General features: G+C 41.6%; 3 protein-coding genes across 3 annotated transcripts; 1 reads left to right on the top strand and 2 right to left on the bottom strand.

Moving 5' to 3' along the window:
- The first annotated feature begins 568 nt into the window (after positions 1-568).
- sfxn5a (sideroflexin 5a) lies at positions 569-11716 on the top strand. The gene is made up of 14 exons (XM_083682923.1): positions 569-700; positions 1555-1623; positions 2470-2547; positions 3145-3171; positions 3549-3603; positions 4194-4219; positions 4305-4358; positions 4681-4737; positions 4881-4946; positions 5945-6035; positions 7508-7623; positions 7839-7924; positions 9650-9767; positions 10803-11716. The coding sequence occupies exons 1-14, from the start codon at positions 644-646 to the stop codon at positions 10878-10880; spliced, it is 978 nt and encodes a 325-aa protein (XP_083539049.1). The 5' UTR covers positions 569-643; the 3' UTR covers positions 10881-11716.
- A 1793-nt stretch (positions 11717-13509) lies between these two features.
- Positions 13510-18348, bottom strand: emx1 (empty spiracles homeobox 1; the record flags this gene model as incomplete). Its single annotated transcript, XM_083683009.1, has 3 exons — positions 13510-14121; positions 15806-15990; positions 18006-18348. The coding sequence occupies 3 exons, from the start codon at positions 18346-18348 to the stop codon at positions 13954-13956; spliced, it is 696 nt and encodes a 231-aa protein (XP_083539135.1). The 3' UTR covers positions 13510-13953.
- An 8024-nt stretch (positions 18349-26372) lies between these two features.
- Positions 26373-27447, bottom strand: noto (notochord homeobox; the record flags this gene model as incomplete). The annotated part of the gene is made up of 3 exons (XM_083683491.1): positions 26373-26573; positions 26766-26950; positions 27072-27447. 3 exons carry the CDS (start codon positions 27445-27447, stop codon positions 26373-26375), a joined length of 762 nt encoding a protein of 253 aa, XP_083539617.1.
- Between the last annotated feature and the right edge of the window lie 409 nt (positions 27448-27856).

Raw genomic sequence — 27856 nt, 5'->3', positions numbered from 1 at the left:
GTCTTTATTAAAACAACCTATGTACATATAGAACTCAGTCTCGCACACACAAACACACGGTCATAGATGTGTCCATGTCACTATATGGAATAGCCTACTAATGTATTAATTCGGAACTAGGCATTTACTTGTACTGGTATTTATTATACGGTCTTTTACCTTTTTATTTTAGGCTAATATTTCCAATAAGGATTTTCTTTGGTGTTAACCACTAGAGGGCTATGTTATTCTCCATAAACCCATAAACTATCCAACAATCAGATTTCAGAAGAAATCAGTGTCCAGTTTCCAGGCGGAACTGAGAGGGATTCTGTTGACTGAATGCAGATCGCTGAAATACATATTTAAGTGTTGCATGACACTTTTTTGACAGACATTTGACAAGCTCGTCTCGTTTTTACTCGGATTTGGGTGAGTAATGTATAATGAAAACAAAATGGTTTGTGGGAAATGTAGTCATTATTTTCTATTCGCTATATCGCAGTTTGATTCTAAACGGCCGCGAGAAGAACTACATTACCTCTAACACATAGCTCATCGACTCATGATCATACTTTTTTCAGACCATTGTGAACTGTAGTTCCAAAGTTCCTTAGTATTGTAAACAACAACGCCGTACGTGTGCACGTTTGCACATTTTAGAATGTCAGAATCTGCAGAGTATCCGACATTCCAACATGGCAAATCTCGTTTTGATCAGGTAATTCAGTTTATTTGGATGTGTGCTTTTACATGGCGTCCGTGAAGTATGCATATCACATTATAGGGAAAATAAAGGAGGGCGTGTGTGTGTGTGTGTGTGAGAGAGAGAGAGACAGAGAGAGAGAGAGAAAGAGAGAGAGAGAAAGAGAGAGAGAGAGAGAGAAAGAGAGAGAGAGAGAGAGCGAGAGAGAGCGAGCGAGCGAGCGCTGTTCTAACAGGGACCTCTATTGGTCAAAGAAGAAAGAATCTCATTTGCACCAGGTGCTGTGATCCATATGTTCAGTTACAGGTGAAGTTTTGGTAGTTGCCAGATTCACGTCTTCTGTAATTAGGTGATGGATAGGCTCCAGAAATGCCTGATGTGATGCTGTAGCAATCAAAATCCATCCCTTATGCTCATTGTGAAATAAAAGTAAAACATTGCTTACATATCCTTTTATAATTAATTGCTTTTGATGCGAGACGATTCAATCCTCTAATAGATGAAGGAGAAACCGTTTGTAAAAGGTATTAATGAGGAGGTTTCCACCTGGCGCAATGAAACAACTGGCGCACTCTAATACTACAATTTACTCAGCAGCAGCTGCCTTGAACGTCTGGATGAGCTGCAGGATGCAGAATGTTCGATGCCCTTCTGATTCCTTCAGTTAATTTATGTGGAATGTTGGACAGTAAAGACTTGTGTCATTGTGTAAGGGAGGGATGATTAAGTGTATTTCTCGAGTGTTCTATATACTATTATACTGGCCGATGGTTGATTCAGTGAATAACTATGGATTCTCTCTCTCTCTCTCTCTCTCTCTCTCTCTCTCTCTCTCTCTCTCTCTCTCTCTCTTTCTCTCTCTCTTCCAGAATACCTTCTACGGCAGGTTCAGACACTTCCTGGATGTGATTGACCCCAGCACCCTCTTTGTTTCAGAGGTAAAGTCTTATTTCACCATGATGAGCTTTTCTCATTACAGCGATAAACCTGTGTAGATCCTTATGACTCAACAACAGTATTACCACTTCCATCCAGGATGGGAAATATTCCACCTCTATTGGGTGTTGTTGTGGTTATTGTTGTGATTTTTTGGTAGTTCTTTTGGGTTGTAGCTCTCTCAAGGCCCTGTTGTGGTAAGTTTGTTCAGGGACTGAAGTCATCGGGGCACTGGTGCCCAAGGTAATGAAGCCGTTAGCGGGCTCATTGGTGACATTAATAGCAGGGTTGCTCTTGGGACATGATGAGGTGTGGACATGTGGGGCAGCTGTGACTGGAGAGTGTGTGTCAGCCCCCACCGCCCTCTGCACCCCGCCGGGCCTGACACAGCCTCAACTTGCCCTAATGATGGGAGTGGGGTAGGGTCTACACACACACACACACACACACACACACACACACACACACACACACACACACACACAGCTATACAGATGGCAAGCTAATTAGAATAAAGTAAACCCTATTCTTTCGTGCCTGATGGCTGTGCTTAGCATAGAAAAGATGTCATCACACAGCAGGGCCTCCATGTCTTTAGTAAGTGAGGCCGGACTTGAGATGGGAGCACATAACTAGAACTTTTATCGTAAATGTATTGATACCAATGGAAGATTAATTAGTGATATTCACTCAATCAATCTCAAGTCAGGATTTTTCAGACTACTTAAAATATAAGCTATACTGTAGGTATAAGCCTGATGTGGGGGGGGGGGGGAATGCAAACTCTTTTATTTGGACGTTGCTTTGATGGCTGACATTGATCTTGATTTATTTTTGACTGATCTCAGAAGCGTCTCCAGGAGTGTGTAGATCTATTGGATCATTTCAAACATGGAACCCTCCCTCCAGATGTGACTGATGGTCAGGTAAGGACATACATACAGATTCATACAAATTCACAAATACATTCTCATTTGTGGACAATTCCACAAACACACATTAATCACCAAAATGCATCTGTAACACACCTACTAAGGTGCTTCTAAGAACATGATCAGAGTCACTAAGTGGTCAGACTGTTTTCCTTTCCCTGTCCCTTGCACCCTTCTGTAAAGGTAGTTAACGCTGTGTGTTGTTTTTGAAAGAGGACACTGTGATGTGTTCAGGGTGTGTTGATTGGTCAAAGACAGGGAGAGGGTAGCAGTGGAAACCAGGTGTCTGGCGAGTCAAAGGTTAGATGAATCTGAGGAGAGACTGGAGAGGAGGAGCAGGCAACAAAGGGTGGTGGCTGCAATATTGTTTTATCACTATGGAGATCTGTCTAACAGCAGACCACCAAATGTTTCCCAACTTTTTTTAGTCATGAAGAAACAGGCCAATGCAATTTCCTGATGTTTCATTTTAAGGAGTGAATGCATGAGTAAAATTACTCAACTTATAATGGTATCAAAAAAGAGAGACATTGAGGGTCTTTCTGTTATAACTGTGACTCATCACTATCAATTGCATGTCTGTCTCTACAGCTTTGGCAAGCTCAGAAAATAAAGCAGGTAAGATTGTTTTCTCTCTCTCTCTCTCCCTCTCCCTCTCTCACACACAGACACACAGACACACACACACACACACACACACACACACACGCACACACACGCACGCACTACTCTGAGATCATTATCGCTATTATCTGTGTTGGTCTCTCTGTATCGTATGACACCTTGCTTTGCAACTCAACCAAACACTTGGCTGTTTATGCAGCACTCATATCACACACTCGTATCATGTTGCTGAGGGAATCTCACTAACATGGACGGTGCCACCAATCTGGTGGTGTGAAGCCCTTTCTCTCTACCCCTCTCTATCCCATTGTCACCTGTGTGTCTGTGTTCTTTGCACTGATGCTCTGCGTTCATTACCGTTCCAATCATAGGCCATCATCCACCCTGACACGGAGGAGAAGATCCCCATGCCCTTTCGGATGTCAGGTACAGGGTCTCCATGAGGAAGACTGGAGAGAGGAGTTGGGGGTGGAGGTAGAGGGGTTTGTTATGTAGTCCAATATGGAGGTGTTAGCCTGGGGACTGTCACTGCTCAACAGGACTCTTCGGGTTGTCTTGGGGCTGGAAAAGGTCACACACAGCTGGGCGCTGATTAAGACTCATCTCCCACAGCGATGCCAAGGTGCTGTTGGGCCTAGTAAGAAAGAAGAGTATTTTGGTTAAAGCGTCAAAACACCTTTATGTTTAAAGGCCACATCGGACTGTCACGGCGAGGGAGAGGAGTAACAGCAGCAGGGCTCCATGTGTGAGAATCCTCACAGGTGTCTCAGAGAACAGAAATGGAGGTGGTCCCATGGCTGGAAGAGCAGTTTACTGCACCACAGAAACGGCATAATGTTCCATTAGTGTTATTGTAAGACCATGTTATAAGTGTCTGTTCAAGACCTTTGTCCATAGCGAAATAAACACAATTGATTGCAAAACAGACTATCGTAGAAATTATTTAGGGCCAAGCTATGTATTTCAGAGGTTACCTCAGGGCTTACAGTATTTTGTTCTTTTCTTTTACTTTGTAGGTTATATCCCATTTGGCACACCAGTGGTAAGTCTGTCATAAAGACACATCAATGAAGATGATGTCTCCTTTGAGGACAATCAATTTGCCATAATAATATTTTTGTGTTTAGGTAGTAGGCCTCCTCCTCCCCAACCAGACCTTGGCAACTACCATCTTCTGGCAGGTAAAGCCTTAATTAACAACCCCACATTAGTGTTAACTGTTATCTATGGTATTTGTCATACTGGATCATAATCTCTAATCTGTGTGTGCATTGAATGGTCATTCTACCTACTGTAGCCTCCACCTGTAGTAGTGATAAGTTGCTGTACTACATGTTTGTGAAGCTTGGTGTCAGGTCTTTTCACCATTCTCTTCTAGTACTGTATATTGTGATGACTAGGTGATCAGCCACCATTTATTAACATTTATTAACCATTTATTAACAACCCTTTGTTACCGTTACCTCTCTGCCTTCTCTCCTCTCTCTGTCCTACTCTTTTCAGTGGCTAAACCAGAGTCATAACGCCTGCGTCAATTACTGCAACCGCAATGCCACCAAGGTACAGTTTAATCAGTTCTCCAACAGTTAGATCCTTAAGTCGATGTAGTTTGGTGTAAATATCTTGACTTTTAAACATTTTCACTGCAAAAAAATGCATGTGTTTTCATATTGTAAGCATAAGATTTTGTCTTGTCATTTTAGCCCACTCCTGCTTCCAAATTTTCCCAAGGATACCTAGGGGCAGTGACCAGCGCAGTCTCCATTGCAGTAAGCTTGATCTCATGATGCCCTACTTGAATGGTACCTTTCTGAATAGATTAGATAGATTTTGTTGTGATAGGAGGGTTAAACTTGTTCGGTTAAACTGGTTAAACAGTTGAGCTCAGTTATTGATCCAATATGAAAATAGCCTCTCAAAGCCTTTTTGGTTGTAGTGGCAAACTACATACTGATGTCAAAGGTGAAAATAGTCATCCTGCCTGCCTGCCACTCCTCCTCATATGGACACAGGGTTCAAACCGAGCCAATTAGCCGTCCCGCTGGGCTTCCGGCTGATGCCCCGAGGCATGACAACGGCAACCGCCAGGGCAAATTACACCGTGTCTAAGGGGAGGAACGACAGGGCAGGGGGGGAGGGGAGAGGGGGACCTCACCAATTAATCCACAGCCTCTCTGACTACCCCCTGCCTGGGGAGAGGTAACGACAGGAAGGGTGTGGTGTGGTGTGCATCTTGTGAGTCAGTTGGTTTTACCAGAGGGTTTTACCAGAGGGGCCGCAGGTCTAGAGCACTCAATATTAGAAGTTAAAGTTGGATTAAAAGACATGATGAAGTACAGTACCAAGCTCATGTTAGTCCAGCTGATTTATCATAAAGCCACTGTTTTTTCTCTCAAAGAAACAAAATGCAAAAAAACTGGCAGTTACATTCTTAAGACTATTATTTCTCCATTACAGTGTCAGACATAACATATTTGTGTTGTGGGAATCAGCATGTTTTCATTGTGAATTTGCAATCATGGATGAGATATCTGCTGTTGCGAAGTAGGAGGTGGCACCTACAGCTTTGGTTGTCATAACAACAAACATTGCTGCTGAATTCTTTAAGCAATTGAATCCATTGTGATGTGTTTTGCATGCTATTATTAACAGTTTGAATGCTGTTAGACAGCTTGACATATAATAGTGTTTGTCTTGTTTTTAATCAAGATGTTTTTTCTTACATCATCTCATTATTGTTAGCATTCATTGTGGGTTTGTTTTGCAGGTAGGACTGAACTTGCTAATCAAGAGAGCCAACAGGTTCAGCCCTGCCACCCGTCTTCTGGTGCAGAGGTTTATACCCTTCCCCGCCGTGGGTATGTACAGCAGGAGTTCTGATGTTCTGTCCATGGCAGACTCCACTAAAAATGTCAACAAAGGTATATGATTATTATAACATACTGTTTGAAAAATGGAACACACTTCAAGCACTGACAGAGCAAGGTGTTTACATCTGGCTATCTGTTCAATTTTGTTCTTCAGTTTTGCAATGCTCTCTAAGGGGAAAAGATGTGTTAGAAGCTTTTTACATCAGACTGTTGTGTATCCACAAAGCTCCTTTCATGCCACCCCCCCTCTCAAAAAAAACACACACTCTCACCCAGGGGACAGAAATAGTCTCTCCCACGATGCCCAGGGCTGCTTGGTTGTAATTAAATTGTTTGCCTGCCCCCCTCTCTGGCCCCAGCGGCCCCCCTAATTAAATCAACAGGTTCCTGCAGACCTGCCTTTGCCTGGTAATTGGCTCCTCGTTAGAACTCTGCTGCCGCAAACAAATTGGATAATTACCCCTAAAGTGGTCTCTATGTCAAGGCTCCATTTACCTGATTTCTGTTTGTTCATTGTTGTTGTTGTTTTCACTATTCCCATATAAAAGGTAATTAAAATGGCTAATTGAACCAAGCAGAACCAAAGTGCCGTTTGAAATTTGGCCTTGATTTTGTTTGACTGGTTACTTAAGGGTAGATTTAATTGTAATAACCTAATCAAGCACCAGACTGTCATTCAATTAGATTGTTAAGGGCTTCTTGGGGCAGAGATTCACACCTCCAGAATTATGAAGGGATCATTTGGTCTTTGTCTTCTCAAATGTGTCTCATTCGATTTTGGTATTTTTGAATAATTATGAGGAAAATATTATATACATTATTACAATCACAATATATATATTAATGCAATTATATTAACATATTAAAAATAAGTTAAATCCCGCTATTGCTGTGCCTTAACTGCATTCTTTAGGTTTGATTGGAGTCTTTCAAGGTCGTCCTTTCGTGCATTTCCTGTCTTTTATGCCGTACTATTCCAGCCCCCCTATCTCACCCACTATTAATTGGTCTGTATAAAAAAAAAAATCCCTTGTAGGTAAAATAGCTATTTACTCAGTCAATTTAATTCTACTCCCACTCCGACCCCCCGGTCCTCCAGCCCTCAGTAAAGATAACTCAGGATGCTGTTGTCTTAAATTGAAAAGGCTTTGGGCAGGAACACTAAACTCTCTAAAATGAGTTTTCCTTATTTTTTATTAGAGTCAAGGAGACAGGTCCATCTATATTAACATTTGTGTTCATGCTAGCCCCCGTGACTATATGACTGCACATGGCGACAACAACACTGCTGATGTTTCCCTGGGTGCCACAGCCCTTTTTGTTCACCGCTATAGATATAGATTGCCTGTAACAGTTGCGCTTGATTTGTCTTTTCGCATTAGTTCATGTCATTGGCATAGTCCCACTCAGAAGAGTGGTTCCCTCTTCTCCTGCTCATCCCCTCCATCTCTCCTCCATAGCCAGTGCCAACATCTGTAATGTGGTCCTCATGAGGCACACAGAGTTGGCAGAGGGCATCAACGTGCTGGATGACAATGGGAACGTGGTGGGCACGTCTAAAGTAGCTGCCAGGCATGTAAGTGGGGAACGCTCAGCCTATTACCTGATGCAATGCCTTGACATGCACTGTTTTATTTCTGTCTTTGTGTGGGCAAACGTAACACACATTTTGAATGCAGTGACATAAAGTGTTTCGTTCCTAAAGCCAACAATGTAGTGTGAATGTTTGTTTGGCTTTTAAAGAGATTTGTACATGAAGTCTGATTGTTGTTGCATTATTGTATACCACAGGCCCTTTTAGAGACAGCCCTGACCAGAGTGGTCCTACCCATGCCCATCCTGGTCCTTCCTCCTATGATAATGGCCATGCTGGAGAGGTAAGCCACTGCACTGTCAACCTCCTTCCCTGTCCTTCATGTTATCTGATTCTGTTACATGTACATACTTGTATCTTTCACCAGAGCTTTCTTGGCCTGGTATTTTGGCTAAGAGAAAGAGAAACAAACCAATAGTGAAGTAGCCAGATGGTTTATACCATACTCTCACACGGCTTACTTTACGTTTGAACCACCTACACGTCTATGGGATCGGACTGAGCTGTTTTTGTTGCAGAGAGAGAGACTCCCTGCCCTTCAGTGTCCCCATTGTTTGATAAGGCCGTAACTGAACCGTTTTGACTGCCGAGATTCTCCTCAGTTTGATATGACTGTAATGATCGCTTAATGATGTGAGGTGTTTATAGGGACGTCCTGTGACAGACATACAGACAGTACATGCATGGTGCAGAGGAATGCACTCGCCTTTGTGTGTCCTGACAGCTCCCTGTCCCAGCCTCCCTCAGCGAACGCGCTTAGACAGCGGGGCAGTCTGCCCAGGTGTGTTTGGGATTCCTGGGAGTGAATGAGTGAGCGAGAGGAACGAGGGAGAGAGTGAAAAGGGAGAGACTGGGGTGGGTTTACGGGGGTGACCGCTGTTGCAGGTGAATGGTGCTCAGCTATCCTCCATGTCAGCTTGCCTTCAGTGGCTCTCAATGGAGCAAGAACAAGGGGGCTGAGAGGGGGTTCAGGGCGGCCCCCCAGTGATGGATTAAGGTGCTGAGAGCAGAGCAGTGGTAATGACAGCAGCCACTGTCCCCTGTGCTGCCGTCTCAGGAGGGGGTGGGGTAGAGAGGACTGCAAATGTTAGAATGTTAGACTGCCTTCATCAACCAGATCATTCTCTCGTTTTCTATCAGTTGCATAGAAAACTGTTGTAAAGTTAAATGAAGTGAGTAAATGAATTCATGAATGTATTTATTAGATCATTTAAAATATTGCCTGTGCACACATTAAAACTAATCAACAGATAATAATCAGACGTACATTAACAACCAAGTTTGAAATAATCGAGACTGGCTTCCTCTTGGTTTTCATTTTCTAAAGGTTGTCACACTCACACACTCCCTCACTCTTTCCTTCCTTCCCCCCTCTCTCTCTCTCTCTCTCTCTCTCCCTCTCCCTCTCTCTCTCTCTCTCTCTCTCTCTCTCTCTCTCTCTCTCTTTTGCTCACATACCTCACAACTTTTTCCCATTTACTTTTTTTTCTTCTCTTATTTCGATTCCCTCTTAAATATGTGTAGCCTAATTAAAGCATGGTAGTCGTATGTGTTAATGAGCTCCCTCATTAAGCAGCAGCTCTCCTCGTTAGGGAGAGGCGTCGGTAGAGGAGGAGAGACAGAGCAGGCCTATCTGGGGCTCCTGCTGAGTGCGCTGTCCCACACATCGAAGAGGGGATTAGCGTACGAAGGTCAGGAAGAGGACTGCAGAACTAAGAACTGCAATTAAATACCCAAAGGAGAGACTGACAGTGTGTGTGTCTAGGGCACATATATTTAGTTAAATGTTTATTTAAAATAGGTGTTTGAAGAACAATTTTTCTAATTAACTCAGACATTTTTCCACTTTCCCAAAAATTTCTGTGAGGGTCCACCCTGTTTTGTCCTGGCACGTATTTGTATGCTGTTATTGGTGATTTTAAATTTGGGTTAGTTAGAAATCATTCAACTTTTTCCACGTCATATTTCTTAATCTGTGGTAATTCCTCCTCTTCTCCGTGTCCGCCAGGCTCCCTCTTCTCCACAGGCACAGGAGATTGGTCCTGCCTATCCACAGTCTGGTGTGTCTGGCCGCCTTCAGCCTGGCCCTGCCCCTGGCCATCAGCCTCTTCCCCCAGATGTCCCAGGTCCTGGCCCTCGCTAACCCTCTTCTTACCACATCCGTCTCTCTGGAACACTGCTTTTTCTAAGCTCTGTATCTCCCAGTGGACCTCATTGGGTCATTTTGACTGACGATTAGCCTATCCAATGCTGATGAGTAACTACAGCCTCACAACCCCATACCATGATTCTCTCGTAATGAAACAGAGCTCTCTGTGACTCAAACTATTCAGTTTTAATTGTTTTTTTCTAACAGTTGCCAAGAATTTCCACTGTGATTATATCAGGCAGTCAGTCAGTCAGTCAATCAGTCAGTCCAAGCTGGCTGGCTGGCTGACATCTAACTTTAGTCTATGGCCTCACCCAATGTCTACCAGACAGTAAATGGCCATGATTTCACTTTTCTCTCCATCTCTCTCTTTGTCTCTCCCCTGCCAATTGACTGACTAAACAGAGCCAGCCAACATAGGCTTTAAAGATGTTTAGGATTTAATTACCACTGTAAATAGCACAGACAGCCATATGGCATAAAACTTCAGACATATGTGCCACCAACAGTCCTGTGAAAGGCAGCCTCCTGTTGTATGCCTGTTTCGATTTTCCCTCTCTGGTCTCTTTTGCACTTTCACAAGGGTACCAGACGAAAACCCCCCAAAAAGCAACATTGAGGCCCCCACTCTCCTGTATCCCCCACCTAGCCAATTTGTCCCACTCCTTCGTTTCACACTTACCAGGATGTCTGATTAAAATTCTGCCTCAAAATCACAGCCATCTGTCTCTCCTTAAAATATTAGGAGTTGTAGCTCAAAATTGGACTTTTATCTGCCAAATTGGGTCTTTTTGCACAGTTGAAAGTGCAGGTGATCGTTAACTGTTCAAAACATTACAAGCATTTAATGAACATTTACAAACTAAAATGATGTAGATCTTTAAGTAACACATTACAACACACTCACATGACCATTTACCTGTGTATACAGCATACTGTGTACCTTACAGAACATGCCAAATATGGTTGCCTGTACAATTTACATGTTTTCCCTTTTCTTTAATTCCCACAGATCGATGTGACTCAACTAGAGCCAGAGATTGCCATGGCGACACATTGTAAGACTGTGACCTACAATAAGGGCCTCTGAGTGATCTCCACATGAAATAATGGCTGCCATACTAGCTCAGTGTGAATCACTGAATCAAGTATGTGATCTCAGTGTGATCTATGTCATCTCAGTCTGGCATATTCTAACCATGCAAACATAATCCCAGCTCAGTCAATGACGCATACTCAAAGTCTATTTCCCCTCGACAATGTGATTAAATTATCCAATGAAGACGATTTAGAGATTATTGATTTGCACTTGTGAATGAAGGGAACAGGGATACATCATAGTTTATATACATAAGTGGGGTATACGGTACATCCGTGATGGGTTATTTATACTTTTACTTTTCCAAATTACCTTATCCTGTGTGCCTTTTCTCTTTTGAATTGACGATATTTTGACCAGTGGACCAAATGTGAACACATCTGCCACCTTTGTTTTACCTCGTCTCGGTTGTACCATAGTCACATAATCATGTTTACCTGCCTATTTTTATTTGAAGTTATACAGTACCTTTATACAGTAGCTTTATGCTTTTGCCTATGTATTGCCTTTGTCTTTGTTGTAATACCATTTCATTCACATAAACTTTTCACTCGAAGTCTTATCTTTGTTATTATCTCTAGATATGTGCTGTGTGAGTAGTTTGTTTACCTGGTTGTCAAGGGAACGTGCCCTGGTTGACTGTTGTGCAGGGAAACATGACAAGACGCCACATGCAGGATTATTAGGAGAATACTAAATGTGTACAATGACCGACTTCCCCGTTGTTGAACATAAAAACAAGGGCCTTTTGTGAAGCGTAGGTCCACCGTGTCACACATTACACATCAGTGTGAACTTCAGGATCTTGAAGTTTATTAACTGATGACTCTTGAGGCTGTTGTTCTTTGTGTCTTTATTTTTGTACGATGGCATTGACATTTATCGATAGTTTAATTAAATGATCATCCTTATGCAACCTCAAGATGTTATTTGTAATGCAGTGCCTGCCATGCATAATTTCCTACCTTTGATACTCCCTAGGGTCTTGATGACCAATCAGACCACCCCTCCCCAGAATCTTTACCAATCAGTCCTCTTATTGGAGCATTGGACCATTCCAACCCCCAGCATCTGACCTGCTCTGCTGACAGTGAAAATAACGCTCCTGCTCCTGCTCCTGCTCCTGCTCCTGCTCCTGCTCCTGCTCCTGCTCCTGCTCCTGCTCCTGCTCCTGCTCCTGCTCCTGCTCCTGCCTCTGGGTTACCGCCTGCCTCCTTCACCCCCAGGTTTCCCTCACCTCTGTCCATCCTTTCAATTCCAAACTCTCAATGTGACATCCTCAAGCGTCCGCCCACCCCACTTAGTCCTCTGTCCTCACTCCTTTGCCGTTCACAATCCCACCACGTCCCTCTCTAGGGCTTTGTTTGTTTGTTGTGTAATATAGATGGACCTGTCTCCTTTTCCTTCCTCCCCTGTCTCTCCTCTGTGTTGACTCAGGTGACAGGGGACACAGTGTGCAGGGAGATGAGTGTGATTGTGGGTAATTGTTTTTTAACAGAGGCTCGGAGAGGTGTGGCTCTCGTTAGGCACGCTGCCAAACTCTTACCTGCCAGAGGAAGGCGTTGGTATACTAAATCACACCTGCCTGTCAAGGGAGAGAGTCGTGGCCCAATCACACCTGTTCCTATGTATACCTCCAGTTCAAGTGTAAGCTCCAGCCCCAGTTAAGTTAGGACATATTTTAATGGCTATTTCTTCCTGTGTGTGAGGCTGAAATTACTGTTTATTTGTCTGATAGGAATGACAAAATGTCGCTGACTTTTTTTGGCCACGTATTTGCACCTGCACTGGGTATAGGGTATCCTGAAAACTCAAAACAAAGCAACCAGCCTTCAGAAGTCCAGATGCTCCTTGTATTGTGCGCCTGTGCTTGTAACAGAATGATAATACTGATGTCTATTGTGCCCAGTCTCTTTTACCGTCCTCTGTGTTCCTTCACCTCTTAGCTTACCAAACAAGACTTCAGGGTCAAACATTAGGGGTCAGCCCGTGACGCTGCAGGTCATTAAGCATGGATTCCTTCCGTTTCTTTTGACAGGTGATCACTGGAGCGATGTGTGAAAGGGATGGAAAACAGTAGGAACTACTTTTACAGTTTCTTTCAGAGGTCAGGCTCTAAGGATGGGAATGTCCCTCCCCTTCTGTTGGAAGAGATGTAGGCTGTTCAAGGTATCACACCTGACACCTGTCCAAACCTAAGGTGCTACCTGGCACCTTTCTCGAGGGGCATGATAGAGGACATTATGAGCACACTAAACATGGCTCAAAAATGATTGCGGTGTTCAATAGACAATGGTTAATTACTTATATGTTGTTCTTTCTAAAACACCTTTATTTTGTTACAGATGTTGCTCAATGTTTTTTACCAAATGGGTGTTAATGTGTCTGTTGGTAAGTGACTCATTAATTATATATATATATATGTGTATATATATGTGGTTTTCCAACAGCTACATACATTTTTAGAGTAGTTGGTTGAATTGAAAATGTGATCAACATATGACTGTTTCGTATTTAACAGGAAATAAATGCACCTGGGACGGATGATGGGGAAGAGCTCTCAAGTTGGATGCATGCAAAACAACAACCAATGTAGTTGAGAATGACAGGAAGCCTGCAGTATGGCATTTCCCCAGGTTGTAAAACCCAAGATTTAATATGATTAGTAATCTTCCTCAAATGCAGAACAAAATCAGCCTTTGCGTGAATGAGCTATATACAACAGTATGTAAAAAATCAAAACAGAATGGTAGATGCTTTCTGAGGCATCGTTACCTTTCTCAGCTTTGGCTGCATGTGCCAAATGGATTTTTCATAGGATGAGGTCAGAGATAGGCAGGATGGATGCAAGTGCCATAAAGTTATGTGTCCGTTTTTTTTCTGCATCATCAAGATGCACCTCTTGTTGTTAATGAAGAAACTGATGATCACATACTTAGTCCTTTTGTTTTTTTTTCTTCTAACATGTCTATGTAATTATACTTAATAACATTACATAATAAATAGGGTTGATGTTGGTCCACTTATGTTCCAGAAGGGGACACAGGGCAGGGGTTAAGGTGGCTTAGTCCTCTGATGTGACGTCGATGTCCTCCGAGCTAGCCTGCTTGGTGGCGAGGCGCCATCTGTTGATGTGATGGTTGCCCTTCTTCTTCTGCTGGCACTCGGGGCCCTCCTCCTCCAGTTTCTGTCTTTTGTACTTTGTCCGCCTGTTCTGGAACCAGACTTTCACCTGAGGATGGAGACAGACTTTTTGTTGGGGCGGGACTCATCACTAAGCCACAAAACCATTTATCAACCGTTTATCAATGAAACACTGAACAGCAATACATAACATCATTTGCATATTACGGGTTGTTGTGTACTGGGCAACACTCATCCAAGCTTACAAATTTCAGTATTTCAGTACAAGTATTAGTCATCATTACAAGCATCAATTGACCCTGTTGCTGAAGAATGACAAGTTGGAGACCTATGTTTTGACCCATGCATTATAGTGTTGGTAGGGACTCATTTAACCTTGACATCAATAAGACTTGGCTGATGATAAGAGTACTATGTAATTCTTATCTTGGTTGCAGTTATTATAGCCTTGCAAACCCCATAGGCAACAACCATTTCTGTAACCATACATTGTAAATCATTATTATTATGATTTATGTGTGTCTATTATGTAAATTATCTTCCTTGATTAAATGGCCAAATACTACCCTGACATTCGCGCAGTGATGGCATGCAAAATTTGCGCGGAAATGTTTTGCGCTCAAGGCAAACAAGTCGCTATTGCGTACAGTTATTGCACTGTGCAGGTCTGCTCTTTGCAGGGTATTAATTCAATAACCATCTCGGTCAAAATAAAACTATTCGAAAATCACAGGCTTGGAGGTTACATATGTGTTTTTTTTATTTTCATGATTTTTTCAACGCGCTAAATCCTAAACGGTTACAACTTCTCATTGATATCAGAGTTTAACCCTGACAATCAACTACTGGAATAGCCTACATTTTGACATTCGATTTCTATGAATATGGACTTGCGGAATAAGTCATTGATAAGGCCTTTTACTTCAAAGTAGCCAAATGTATTTCACGATAATGGCATCTACTATGCACCGTGAATGCGTATACATGATTTATCCAAATAACCGAACACAAACACAATTAGATTAGAAAGGCTTAATATAGATCTTGTTTAAGTTATCAGTGTTAAATGTGAACTTTATCTGGAATATAAACAATGACGACCTGCATACTAGCCCAATCACAAAAGCTCATTGGACGACGTTTATTATTTATTAAAATATAATAATAATCATTATCATAATCATCATAATGAAATCCTAATAATAACAGTAACAGTAATAATAATAATAATAATAATAACAACAACAATAATAATAATAATACAAAAATAAGGCGGCCCATAATAATAATAATAATAGTAATAACCATAGCTATAACCGTAATCATAACTATATTAATAATAATAGTAATCATATAACAGGCTAATAGGCTACGAACATATATACTGTTCGGCTACGCTTTCCATGCACCGTTCCAAGAGCCGATTTAGTGATTATCCAGTTTATCCATATTTCATAAATCTGTAAGCCTAACAAATCTTAAGCATATGGCCTACTATGACAACCGTGATCCATACCATGTTTTTCCAATTGCAATACCTTGTTAACTGATTAAAGAAATAAAAACAATTGCTTGTTGTATGAAATATTTCATAGAACCAATGTGACCGTAAGATCAATATAAAATGTCACTAATGGAATTCATAACAACTCACGACGCACTGATTATAATACGTACCTCCTGACCCTAAAGCCATGCTATTAAATGGTTTATTTAATGCTTCCTAGACTATGATGTTCTTTTTACTATTCAATTCAGGGGGTTTTTCTTACCTGTGTTTCGGACAAACTGAGACTGTTGGCCAACTGTTTCCTCTCGGCCCCCACAACATAATGGTTCTTTTCGAAAGCTCTCTCCAAACGCAGTAGCTGGGACGGGGAGAACGCCGTCCTGATGCGTTTGGGTTTCCTGGCAAAGGGGCCGTGGAGTAGTAGACTATCTTGGGAAATATCATTTCCTAGGGGCAAAAGGGAATCGGATTTAGTCAGCAATTAGCTCACAAGTGGCGCGCTTTGTTGTTCAGTCGGGTGGAAAAGAGCTCAGCGCGAGGCACCAAGGGTCTTAAATTAACCCAAAGGATTATTTGCCCTGACGGTATAGAGGCAACTATAAACTCTTGTTGGTGTATTGGCCAAATTTTAAGTAGTGAGATCTTTATTCTGGCCTCAACGGGCCAAAAAATGCTCCTAAACCACACTATACCGTTTCCAGTAGCCCTATAGGCTATTTAAACACTATATGCATTTGTATAGCCTTTCAGCGACATTATTCCGACTTTATCGGAGAATGATTTATCTGATCTGAAAATGTTCAAATATTGTATATCAGTAGTCTATGTATTTACTAGAAATAAAGATTTATGCAATGATATTTCGTTTAGGAGTGTATTTTTCATTAGCCCAAGGCAAGCTTATAAAACCTATAATATTCCGTCACAAAATTCGTATGACTCTCGGAAAGAAAAAAAACGTAGGCTATGATAGAGTTTTTACACTCAATTAGGTTGTCTACAAGGAGCTAAAATGTAAGAAATTTTTATTTAAAAATTACCTGCCCCTGCGTTTTCTTTCCACCCGTGGGAAAATAGAATGTGTTTGCGCTCTGTTAGGCTAATTAGGAGCCTATCAAACTCTGCAAAGATCCACTCATGTTTTGTCAGCTATAATCACGTTTACTTGACTTCACGCATGCTAGTGAGTGCACTGTTTGATATGAACATTAAAAGGCTGAATAACATCTTGGTATGTCATATGCCTATATTAAACACTGATAACGTGAGCTACGTGAGTACGACTGGCGTATTGTATGCCTTTTGGTCAAGTCTAATTTAATGCTCTTTGTTTTGTTCGAAATAATAGTCAGCTTCTAAATGCAGTAAATATGCGTGCCTTTTCTCTGCGTCTCATTCAGCTGATGTTTGGTTGCATGACAAGTGCGTGCGTCAGTCACCAAATATCAAACCCGCTTGTCAATGCTGTCAGGTGCAAAGAGCATCATGGCTTAAAGTGCTTTTTTAAAATTAGGCCTATAAATATGACTTACTTGTGCGTAAGTACATAAGTACCTTTAAGTTAGGCGGCTTGGTTTAATGTAGACCTATAGCTAAAATGTCATAAACTATACTAAATCTATAAGCCGTTTTTAAACTTGGACCCAGGGCTAGTAGCTTATTTGGTTAGTAAATAACTTGATATTAAGACAATCGGTCATCTTACATTTGCTTGAAATAGTCGTAGACCGTCAATAGACTGGCTGTATCCAACTCAACCTTATCATAACTAGAAACACATATCTATTTTTTGTCTATAACAGTTTATTTGTTGCCATGCAGAGATTGCTTTATTCGACAATAAGAGTTGAAGTGACCTAAGGCAATGGGTTTTTCTGGCAACAAAAACATTGCAGCTATCTGATTCGCGCTGTCACGTTACAAAGTGTAGCCTAGGGGGTGAATGGAAAGTGGAAATGTTTTAGATAAGTATAGTCTCCATATACTAAACATTTGTGTTCTCGTAGCCACCTGTAGCTGTTGAAAAACGTGTTTCTGTTTACATTGCCCAATCACTAAATTAGGGTCACAAATAAAAACAAGAATCCCAATGCCCTGATTAGCCTGTTAACAATAGGTTAACGACAATTAATTGGTGTCATTAGGTATATTGGAAGCCTGTGATTGTCAATCATTAATCTTCTTATTGTCTTTGGTAGCTCTTCAATAGAACACAAATTGTCGAGCAACACCGAGGCAAATTAATTACATGAGTGCAAAAGGCAAAATATAAATATTAGCTTAATGATTATATTTAGGCCTAGACTATTTACATTCCATTCTGTTTATTATCTTTCTCTTTCTTTCTCTCTCTCACACACACCCACACCCACACACACACACACATACACACACGCGCGCGTGCGCACACACCCACACACACACACACACACACACACACACACACACACACACACTGTTACCTTGAAATCTGTGTCCGAAGAACCTGTTCCGTAGAACCCATGGGTAAAAATTAAGTGGGTCTCGATGTTGTGTCCCAAAGAAGTGCGGATGCTGTAGGTGCGACCCTCCTAACTGGTGGGGGTTCATGGTCAAGGAGGGGTGGTTTACCGTCTCAGGGAACACCAGCTCTGGGTTCTGGTACAAGGATCTGCCTGTTGGACCCTGATAACCGTTCATGAAGGCGTCCGTAGGGTTGGAATAACTTAGGGCCGTCGGTCGGATGGGATCTTCCGTAGTTAAAGGGTTTTCTTTGGCTACTAAGGATTCTATCGTGAAGCAGCGTTTGCCCGCTGACGAAAACATTGTCTCAAACGCTTATGGTACAAATCCAGAAACAAAGTAGAATACCTCGTTATTTCCTCCTTGGTGCAAATAAATGGTTACCCTCAAAAAGCCATAATGACCACGGACAGGCGTCCCAGACCGTTGTTTTGAAAGGGAAGCAGTTGGCTACCTTGAATCAGTATGGTGAAGTCTGATCCATGGAGCTGTGCATGTTAGGAGAATATGAGTAGAAATGTGCCTTAACGTCTGCAACCCCAAAGACTCACATTTGCGCGACCCGAACCAGTGCTATAACTAGGCTGCGCTGATTGGACAACTACACCTGCCAATGAGTTTTCACAAGTACCTGGCTCATGGATCGCGTAGAAGCAGGATTGGAGTTGAAAGCAGCAGCAGCAGCTCAGCTCTAAAATGTTCATGTGACAAGAATAATGAACCATATGTTGTCCAACTCATCAGGTTCCTCCATCCATTCTGGAAAACCAATACACACAAGCAAAAATAGCAAAAACAAGTTCTCTGTTCAAATTTGTTGTTGTGATTTAAATGTATGCAAAACATGAAATAGTGTAGAGTAAAAGTTCACTCATCAGAAAGCAAATTAATACGATTCAGAGTATTCCCTATAGTCTAAAACACCAGGAAACATTATAATCACTGAAACTCTTTAGCATGAGAGTATTGCGCGTCGAAAAAATATGCCAATGCTTATTCCATCCCGATATTTCTGTCTTTCCTGCCCCTCGCGCCAAGACGCGCTTGTACGCCTATGGGTTCTTTCAAGAGCACTGTGAAAATGACATTTTCATTCTGTTATTCGATTGCTGTACTTATAAGTATTTAGAGGCTCTTTTAGTTTCATGAAGTGAACAAGCTTTTAAAATAAAGGAGGTAGGCCAAATCCTCAACTTCATTGGGATCTCACCTAGTCCACACAGTAATGTAATGACGCGCGTAATGTTTGCCTACGCATAGTAGCCTAGGCTATAGCAAAATTCCAAAACTGGGAAATCTCGGCAACCCATCCTCAGGCTATATAAGGATATAATATACAAAACATTGAAACTGCCGTTGCCATAGAACGATTCTCTTGTCTCATGCACATCTTAATACCAGTGAGTTGCACATAATTACAATAATAGACTAACATATTATTATTATTATTATTGTTGTTGTTGTTATTGTTGTTATTGTTGCTAATATAATTATTATAATAGGCCTAATAGTAATAATAGTAGTTATTATTATTATTATTATTATTATACATATGATTATGAATGGATATTGCATCCTGTGGATTGAATTTGAGAGCTTCATAGAATTATACATTTCTTATAATTTACGTTAGCCTACCATGTAGACAGATTAAGTAAATGTTCTGAAACTATAGGCGTAACATCTTGGCGAGGGAAAATCATATGCTGCCTACGTTTAACATTTAGTAGGCTATTTCATTTCGTTTCTAAAGGCATTATGTAGCTTTCATATGGCCCAAATACAGTAAATAGGCCAAACATCTCATCGTAACCAACGAGATTCAAACCTACACTCTCGCATTCCAGGTGATCACCATGAAGTGTACCGGAACCCAACAGGTTTAATAAGAAACTATATCGCGTCTCGGCTGATCATATATTAACTCTATGAACCGCGGCTAAATGGAGAAATTTCCATCGAGTGTGCAGGCAATCTGAGATACAAATCTAGACACTATATTACTAAGCTGTTAGAGGCCTGCACCAAATGTCTTTTGGTGCCAAATAATAAGATCATAATTTCGCAAGACACTGAAAATAGTGGTCCGTTAACAGTCTATAGAACATTTCAGTAAAAGAATAACTCTCTTACTCTATAATCATTTTGTTGTCAAATGAGACTTTTTAAAGGAATGATTTGTAGAGATTAAAATCATGTTTTAAAAACGAAATGCACTGATTGAATGTCATTGCTTGAGTATTACAGACATGTCTAAAAATCTATGCTATTTGCATTTGCTCCATTGTTTACTTTTTATTGGTCACCAAATATGCATCAATTACTGAGTGTGGCCTTAAGTGTTTAGACTTGTTGTAAGTCGCTTTAGATAAAAGCGTCTGCTAAATGTCAAAAATATAAATGTAAATGAAGACAATTTGCAATGAGTGTGTATGCCTATTGCTCCAAATTCCCAGTGCGTACAGGCGTAAAGCGTTAGTGTGCTCTTTAAAGTTAATAATTACCCGCCTAATAAGCTCGTTTGAACAGAGTGTGCATTAGAAAATCATTACCGATGAAAATTATGAGGTAGAACAAGATGTTGATTGGGCGTTTAGACGCTAAAGGCTCCTAAACGCAGTCATTGGTTTTGCAGGGCCTTTTGAAGAGGTTTTGAATATGGCCCTTTTGTGTTTTAAAATACCAGTTACAAACTTTAAAACTGTATAAAGAAGACATATGGACCTAGGATGCCTAGGCCTATAAATCATCGATTTAAGCTGTGTCCTCCTATTCTATAACAGCAAGGGTCAAAGATAATCAAAGATATTCATAATATTTCGTGTTTTATGTCATAAATAGGGATACTCATAGGGATATATCGACATTCATTTCAGCTTCATGGAAAATCGATGTGATTTGAGTTCTGACTATGCTGGAGTGCGAGTTGCTGAACGCAAGTTACTTTAGGCCTCGTAGCCTACACATTTCTTGTGCGAAAAACGAACGGGTCGTACGTGAGAAACACACACACACACACACACACACACACACACACACACACACACACACACACACACATACATACATATATACATATACATTTGTGAATTACAAGTTGAAACAAAGCATGACAAAATTGAAAGGGCTACACATGCAGGGTACAGTTAAAAGATTAAGGAACGCTGCGACCTAACCACTGACCCTGGAGAACGCTGGTTAATAGATGGCCAGACTGCATGGCATTAACAAAACAAGCAGCAAAAACATGCCGTTTGGAAGAACAGAGTCGGCCTATATATTACGTTTCACGTATAGTCAGTGGCATGATGAATAAACTGTTTGCAAAATATGCTATGAAATAGACTTCCACTGAGCCTTTAAGCCTATTTGAGGTTGTTACTTTGGTTTTAGATGACAGGGTATGTATACAGCTGTTTTCAATATGAGTGTTATATGGGAGTTATAGACCTATCTTCTATCTTCTTTTTGAAAAATAAAAACCGCTTGACTGCTGCTAATTAGTCCTCTGTTGCCACTGAGAAATGGGCATATACTTAGTCACTGTCTGGCTGTTATACTGTGTTACTACTGTGTTTGCTACCCTCTGGTGGAGTTTTTAGAGACCTTAATTGTCCAAATGCGTCATGTATAGACGGGGGATTTGAAACAATACTGCGATTAATAGGATGGACGGTCATGAAATTATTGTCCATCATGAAACAACAAATTATATTACTAAAGGCATTATAAAGACTCAAATGACATTCTTACCGCACCCCAAGGCATCTGGTTTCCCTCGGAGCAGAGTAAAAAGTTGACTCAAGGACTTCCTCAAGTGTGAACGAATGAGGACCTCTGCTGGCACAAGTTGCCTTCTGCCTCAAATAAGGATCATTACGTTGCGATAGTTTTCACTGATTTACCTATAGCATAGTCTGATTTTATCGCAATATATTAATCTATTATTTTACTATTGTCCGTTTATTGAGCAAACATTTGTCTGTTCATCATGTCAATATGGCTTTAAACATGTTAATGTCTAAAATAATATGATCAAATATTACTGTCATTATAGGCTAGATGCACCTAAAAGCTTACACCCGAAGGCTCGAAATGGATATCGAAATAATATGAGGACAGCAGCTCGATATAAAGCTCCCATACTATGAGTGAAATCAAACAGTAAAAAAAAGTAGGAGCCATGATCATGACGCTCATCTGCCTATATAAATAATAAAAGTAAGCAACTTATGTTGTCTATGTCGGCCGGAGTATATAGGCTTTGTCATTGAAAACTGAGTTGCCATGCAAAAGCATCACAGACAAAGCCACAAGGTGTCGCTTGGATTCCTCCAATGACAGAATATTTATTTCTGCGTGAAGCAATGGACGAATCACTTTCGACTAAACATTTTGTCTAGTGGAAGACAGTAAATCAGTTGAGGGACCACTGAGTGACAATTTGAGTGTGAGTCTCAGATTAATCGATTATGCCTAGTAATAAACCATATTAAAGATAAACAATAAAATAAAAAATAAAAACATATATATATATATAGTCCTATATTATTTTAATTCAATTGTATTTTGTTCTCGGACCTGAGGACACCAGAGTGGACGCAGGCAAGTATGCCCATAAGGTAATCTATAAGGTCCCAATGAACAAATACATATAGGAAAATATAAACCACATAATCCCCAATTTTCTGTTTTCACTATTCATGATGCAGAATAGGAATAGCCTGTGGCTGGGGAATATGTAATGCATATTGAAAGAAAGTTGTCGACACCCCTGAATTTTAATGGAAGCAGAAAACATTGAAAACGCCGGTGAAAGGGAAGCTTATCATTCGGTAGCCACAACATGAGGCTGAGACCAGGTACCAAGTATTCGACTTGCTCACACCTCCGTTCATTAATAAACTAATTGGCCATTTTGTTTCGCATTAGCTCTGTGTGTTCAGCTAATCTATTCCACTTAAATACCTGAACATTTTCACCCCATCATAACGAGATGGCAAAAGTAGCACTCTCCTGCGTTTGTGCCACCTGTATGAGAAATGGAGACGTTTAACCACCTGTACGGGTTAAATTCCGTCACCACCTACCCCCTCCGCTTAAACAAACAGCTCACTATCCTTGCTACTTTTATTGAGCCTGTTTCACCTACTTTGATATCGCATCTTAATTAATCGGATTGGAAACGAATAAAGAAAGTATAGGAGGTTGTGCCTATGAATACAGTTTGCTGACACGCAATGGACGCAGGAGACGTGACTGGATGACAACTGCTGATCTCAGTGGCATGTGGGTTAAGGAGAAAACATGAATCGTGCATCCTATACCCTTGTCAATATGCGTTGTTTGTTTTTGGCACCTGACTTGCTCTTCACGGTCGGTGTTCTCAGCCTGAATACCATGGAGAACAGGAACGACACCATTTCCTGGGGGAAAGGACGCATTTAAATGATCCACGGGTTGTTCTCTAAACATCAGATGGTCATTTAAAGCGGACTCTCTCCTTGTGGCCCATTACACGGCCTGGCCCTGCTTTAGAAGTCATTGTGCATCCCAAATGAAACCTTTCACAATGAGACAAAAGAGAGCGTCTACTTCAAACGATTGTAATGGAAGATAATGACTATTAGATAGAGTAGAAGCCTCTTGCTCTGCAAATAAAATGCAAAAGAGGATTCTACAATTGCCCACCCTAAAACATGTCCTTGCTCAAATGAACTACACTTTCCTATTCGACCGCGCAATGGCGGCAATTTCTTTCCATGAGAACTTTCACACCTTCTCAGGGTGCATTATGGTCTAGATTAGACCTGCATGTCAACCTATATGACTCATGCTCATGCATTAAGTCATCTTAACAAGTTAAATGAGATGATTGGTCACCAATTGCTTATACAGGCATATGAATCAGACTTTATCTAATATCACTGACCCTGGACCCCAAACTGAAAATGGCGTATAGTTTAATTAGCTTTGCTCTTCCAGTCCTGTGAGCTTGGTGCTGAGTTAATGAAGAAATAACGACTGTTTAGACCAATAAAACAAGTGGTAAATGAAGATGTGACACTTACCCTTGGATTAAGATGCTCTGTTAAAACAAACCCTGGGGGGCTCAGGTGATACTGGGATGTTTTCAGGGGTTAGGGTGTCCTGCGCTAATTGGGATGTTGAGCCCAGTGACCCCTCCTCCTCCCCCCTGCGTCCCTCCACAGGTTTTCCCAGGACTCTGACCGCCTCATTCTGTCTCACAATGGGATTACGCCAGGCTGTGGGGAGAGGTGGGGGCACCTTGCTGATCACATCAGAGACGCTTCTAAGGTCTTACACAAACTCTGCTCCCCTTGTGTCTGACCCATAATCAACAGAGCCAGTATGACCAGGGAGAGAAAGGCAGGGGGTGGTGGAGGAGAGACAGAGAACAGATCAGGTCTGCTACTGTTCATTAAACCTCTCCCTTTGATACTGTTACCAGTCTTGTTCTGCCTCTTAGGGCTCATTTCTTTCAACTTTCAAGATTTGGACAGCTTGAGAAAATCCTTCGTTTGGGAGACTGAACGTTTTCCATGAAGAGGGATTTGAGATGTTTTAGATCCTGTACATTTACAAGGGTTGTTTTTGTTTTATTTATCTTTCAAATAAAGTGTTTTGACTTGGTAGTGGAGATACATTTACTAATACATTGAAGTTGGTACGGGGGACATGTCGGTATCTGTTCTCTCCTAAAATATGTTCCAAGACCTGTCCTTCCCAACATCAAACAGCCAAACAGCCCCCTTTTGCACAATTGACACTTGTTTGAGCTTAGGTTTGTACTTCTGAGTTATTCCATTGGTTCCATTCAGTGCCAAATATTAGAAATAATAATAATATAATTGTATAGGTGGCAAACATAATCAAGTGAAGCTTTAGTATTTGATATATCTATTTGATCCAGGTCTTGTGGGGTGGGGGCCCAATGGCATACGGTTGTGGGGTGGGGGGACTATGTGGGGACTCGACTGTGTCTGATAGGCTCTGTCTCCAGTGGGGAGAGGGGTTTCAGGTTGACCACCCCAATTAGCTGCCTTAAAGGTGTAATCGCTGCATCCCATCCCCTTATCCTCTGTCTTCTTTCCCCTGTTTCATCCTGCCTGTCTGCTAGACGGCATGTGGCTCTATCCTGCTGGAAGGAGGACATTGTATTTCAATGCTGCTCCCCTTGTGTCTTTACTAGGAGGAGACGGGAGGCAGGACACCTGCCGTCGGTGGGTGGGCATAGAGGGGCTTGTCCACCCAGTACCACGGAGAACAGGCGTATTGACCATTTAAACAGATTAAACACTGGGGCCCTGTTCATAGCCCCGAGACAGACTGACCCCTACCACCCCTGGTTATAGATATCTCTGCTAATCCCTAGGTAGTTATTTATTTGCTTAGCTTAATCGGGGTGTGGGGGGTATACTATGTCCCAGTCTTGGACCTAAACTGCTTTGCGTAGATCAAACCCCTCAGGAAATGTCTGCCATATAGTCTCTCTAAATCAATATGCTGGGGTATGACCAGCTGGGGGGCAAAATGAGAGACTGGAAGAGTGCAGACAGAAGGAAAAGAAGAAAAAGTAGGCCTAGGCCTTTACCTGTGGTGGCTAAAAAGCTCAAACGCTGACATGAGTTGGATTTTGCATTATCACTTGTCAATGTTGCCATCAATAGTTGTTTTTCTTATAATAACTTAGATTTAATCAGAAGATATAACCCACTGATTTCATTAATGGGAATTGAGTGAGCCGAAAACAGGTCCAAATGGCTTATTATTTTTGCCAACTCAGTTACTTTGACATGCACCAACAGGAAAGCCACAGTGTGCATTCAAACTTTCTATTAAGTTCTTCTGAAAAAGCCTATTTTAACCCTGTGTCTCTCAACCTGAATTCAAATAATGCAGTCCTTATTTCAATGGTGTGTCAAGGGACTATATTGCAGGCTGATATTCCTTACTACCATATTATCGTTTAGCTATGGACAGCTTTAAATGTTCATAGAACCGTTAGACAGGCGCATACACGTTTAAAGCAACATAAAATAATTGAGGAGCTGACACAAGAGCACATACATTTAGAAAATATATTTTGAATATGTCAATCAAATATACAAACAGTGATTTTATAAAAAGAGAGCACTCTGGTAAGAGCAATAAAGTAAGAAACATAGTTTAAATATAGAGCTATACATCTATTACTTAAATATTAATACAAATAGAGGTAGTGGGGGGGTACCCTATTTTTCAGCAGTATATGTACAAATGTATCTTTTTCCATATGCCATTTAAGTCCAGTCGTTCTAAACAGATCAGCAACGGTTTAGGGATCCGTCGACATCCACATCAGAGCCGTCGGAGAAGTCGATCTCCTCATCCACATCCTCCCCGAGGCCTTGAGAACCTGGGCTTTTCGGCGGGGCAGCAAGACCGAGTTTGGCCAGCTTTGCCTGCTGTTGCTCCAGACTCTGCTTGCGCCATTTGATGCGTCGATTCTGGAACCAGACCTTGACCTGGAAAGAAAAAAAATTATGTTAGCAGATGGGAAATACACCTTAAGCATTAGGCCTACCACTAGCTTGTGCTATTTTGGTTTGATTTAGTTGTTTGAGAAGAGAGGTTCAGTCCGTCTGATACTAAAGTCAATAGATGTAATGGCCCTTGCCTTATTTATTGTTTTCAACAAGCAGAACATGTTTGTTTACCTGAGCCTCTGTTAGTTGCAAAGCTGATGCTAGAAGGAACCTCTCGGATCCGACCATGTACTGTTGGCGTGCGAACTCCTTCTCCAACCTGGATAGTTGCTCGTTGGTAAAACTGGTACGCATACGTTTCGACTTCCCTCCTTTGTGTTTAAATGAGTGGGCAGTGACCTTTGACATAGCTGTATCTGTAAAAATTGAGAGATAGGGTCATGGTTAAAAACTTGTCATAGGCCTATGTTTCTCGAAAATATTGTATTAGGATATGTCATAAAATAAGATGGAATCAAGTTTGAAATTAGTATTTACCTTGTGCATAAAATGCCCCACGGCCTGATGCTTGATAGGTGAAAGGTGGGCAGCAGTAGACGGAATATCCCGGTTGTGTGTGCACTGGCGTGTGCAGCATGTTCTGTGTATAGAGGTACTGCGGTATCGGTGAACACATCTGTCCCGGGAGCGGAAGAAGTGAGGCTGCTTGTTGATATTTTACTCCGAAATGAGTGGGACTCGTCCGGTCGCTGCATGTCTCCTCGGGCTTGGCGAGCAACGCGTCGATGGTGAAGGATTTTCCACTGGCAGGCTTCGTCGATGAGGGGCACTGGCTGCCGGACTGTGGATAGAGCGATGCGTAATTGCGCACGGAATATCCGTACGCTCCTGTTGGTCTATTCGGTATTTGCATGTTGTGGTGAAAAGACGAGAAAAGTTCACGTACGTCCAAGGCAGGCTGTTTCTCCGAGTACAGCAAAGAGATGAGTACTGCTTGTCCTCGCAAGGAGTCCCTTTTATACTCTATCCAAACACGGAGGTGTCAACAGCCCCCCATCGCGCCTTTGTCTTTCTAAGTAGCTGATGAGAGGAACGAGCGTCCCGACAACGTATCCAATTAATGGATGGAGTAGTCCAAACTGGGACCGTCAAATATCCTAATAGTCTGACAAGGCTGGAGGAAACTTGAGGGGGTTGGAGAACTCAGAGATTTAGTGGGCTACAAATTCTTGCATGGATCTGAGCTCCAAATGTAATCATTACCGCTGAGAGAGCCTTGATGTTACCAAATCATCTTATTTGGTCCCTTTTAAATCAAAGCT

Source organism: Argentina silus (assembly GCF_951799395.1).
Source record: "Argentina silus genome assembly, chromosome: 13".
NCBI lineage: Eukaryota > Metazoa > Chordata > Actinopteri > Argentiniformes > Argentinidae > Argentina > Argentina silus.
The sequence above is the reverse complement of the archived record's forward strand: the minus strand, read 5'-3'. Positions and strand labels throughout refer to the sequence as shown.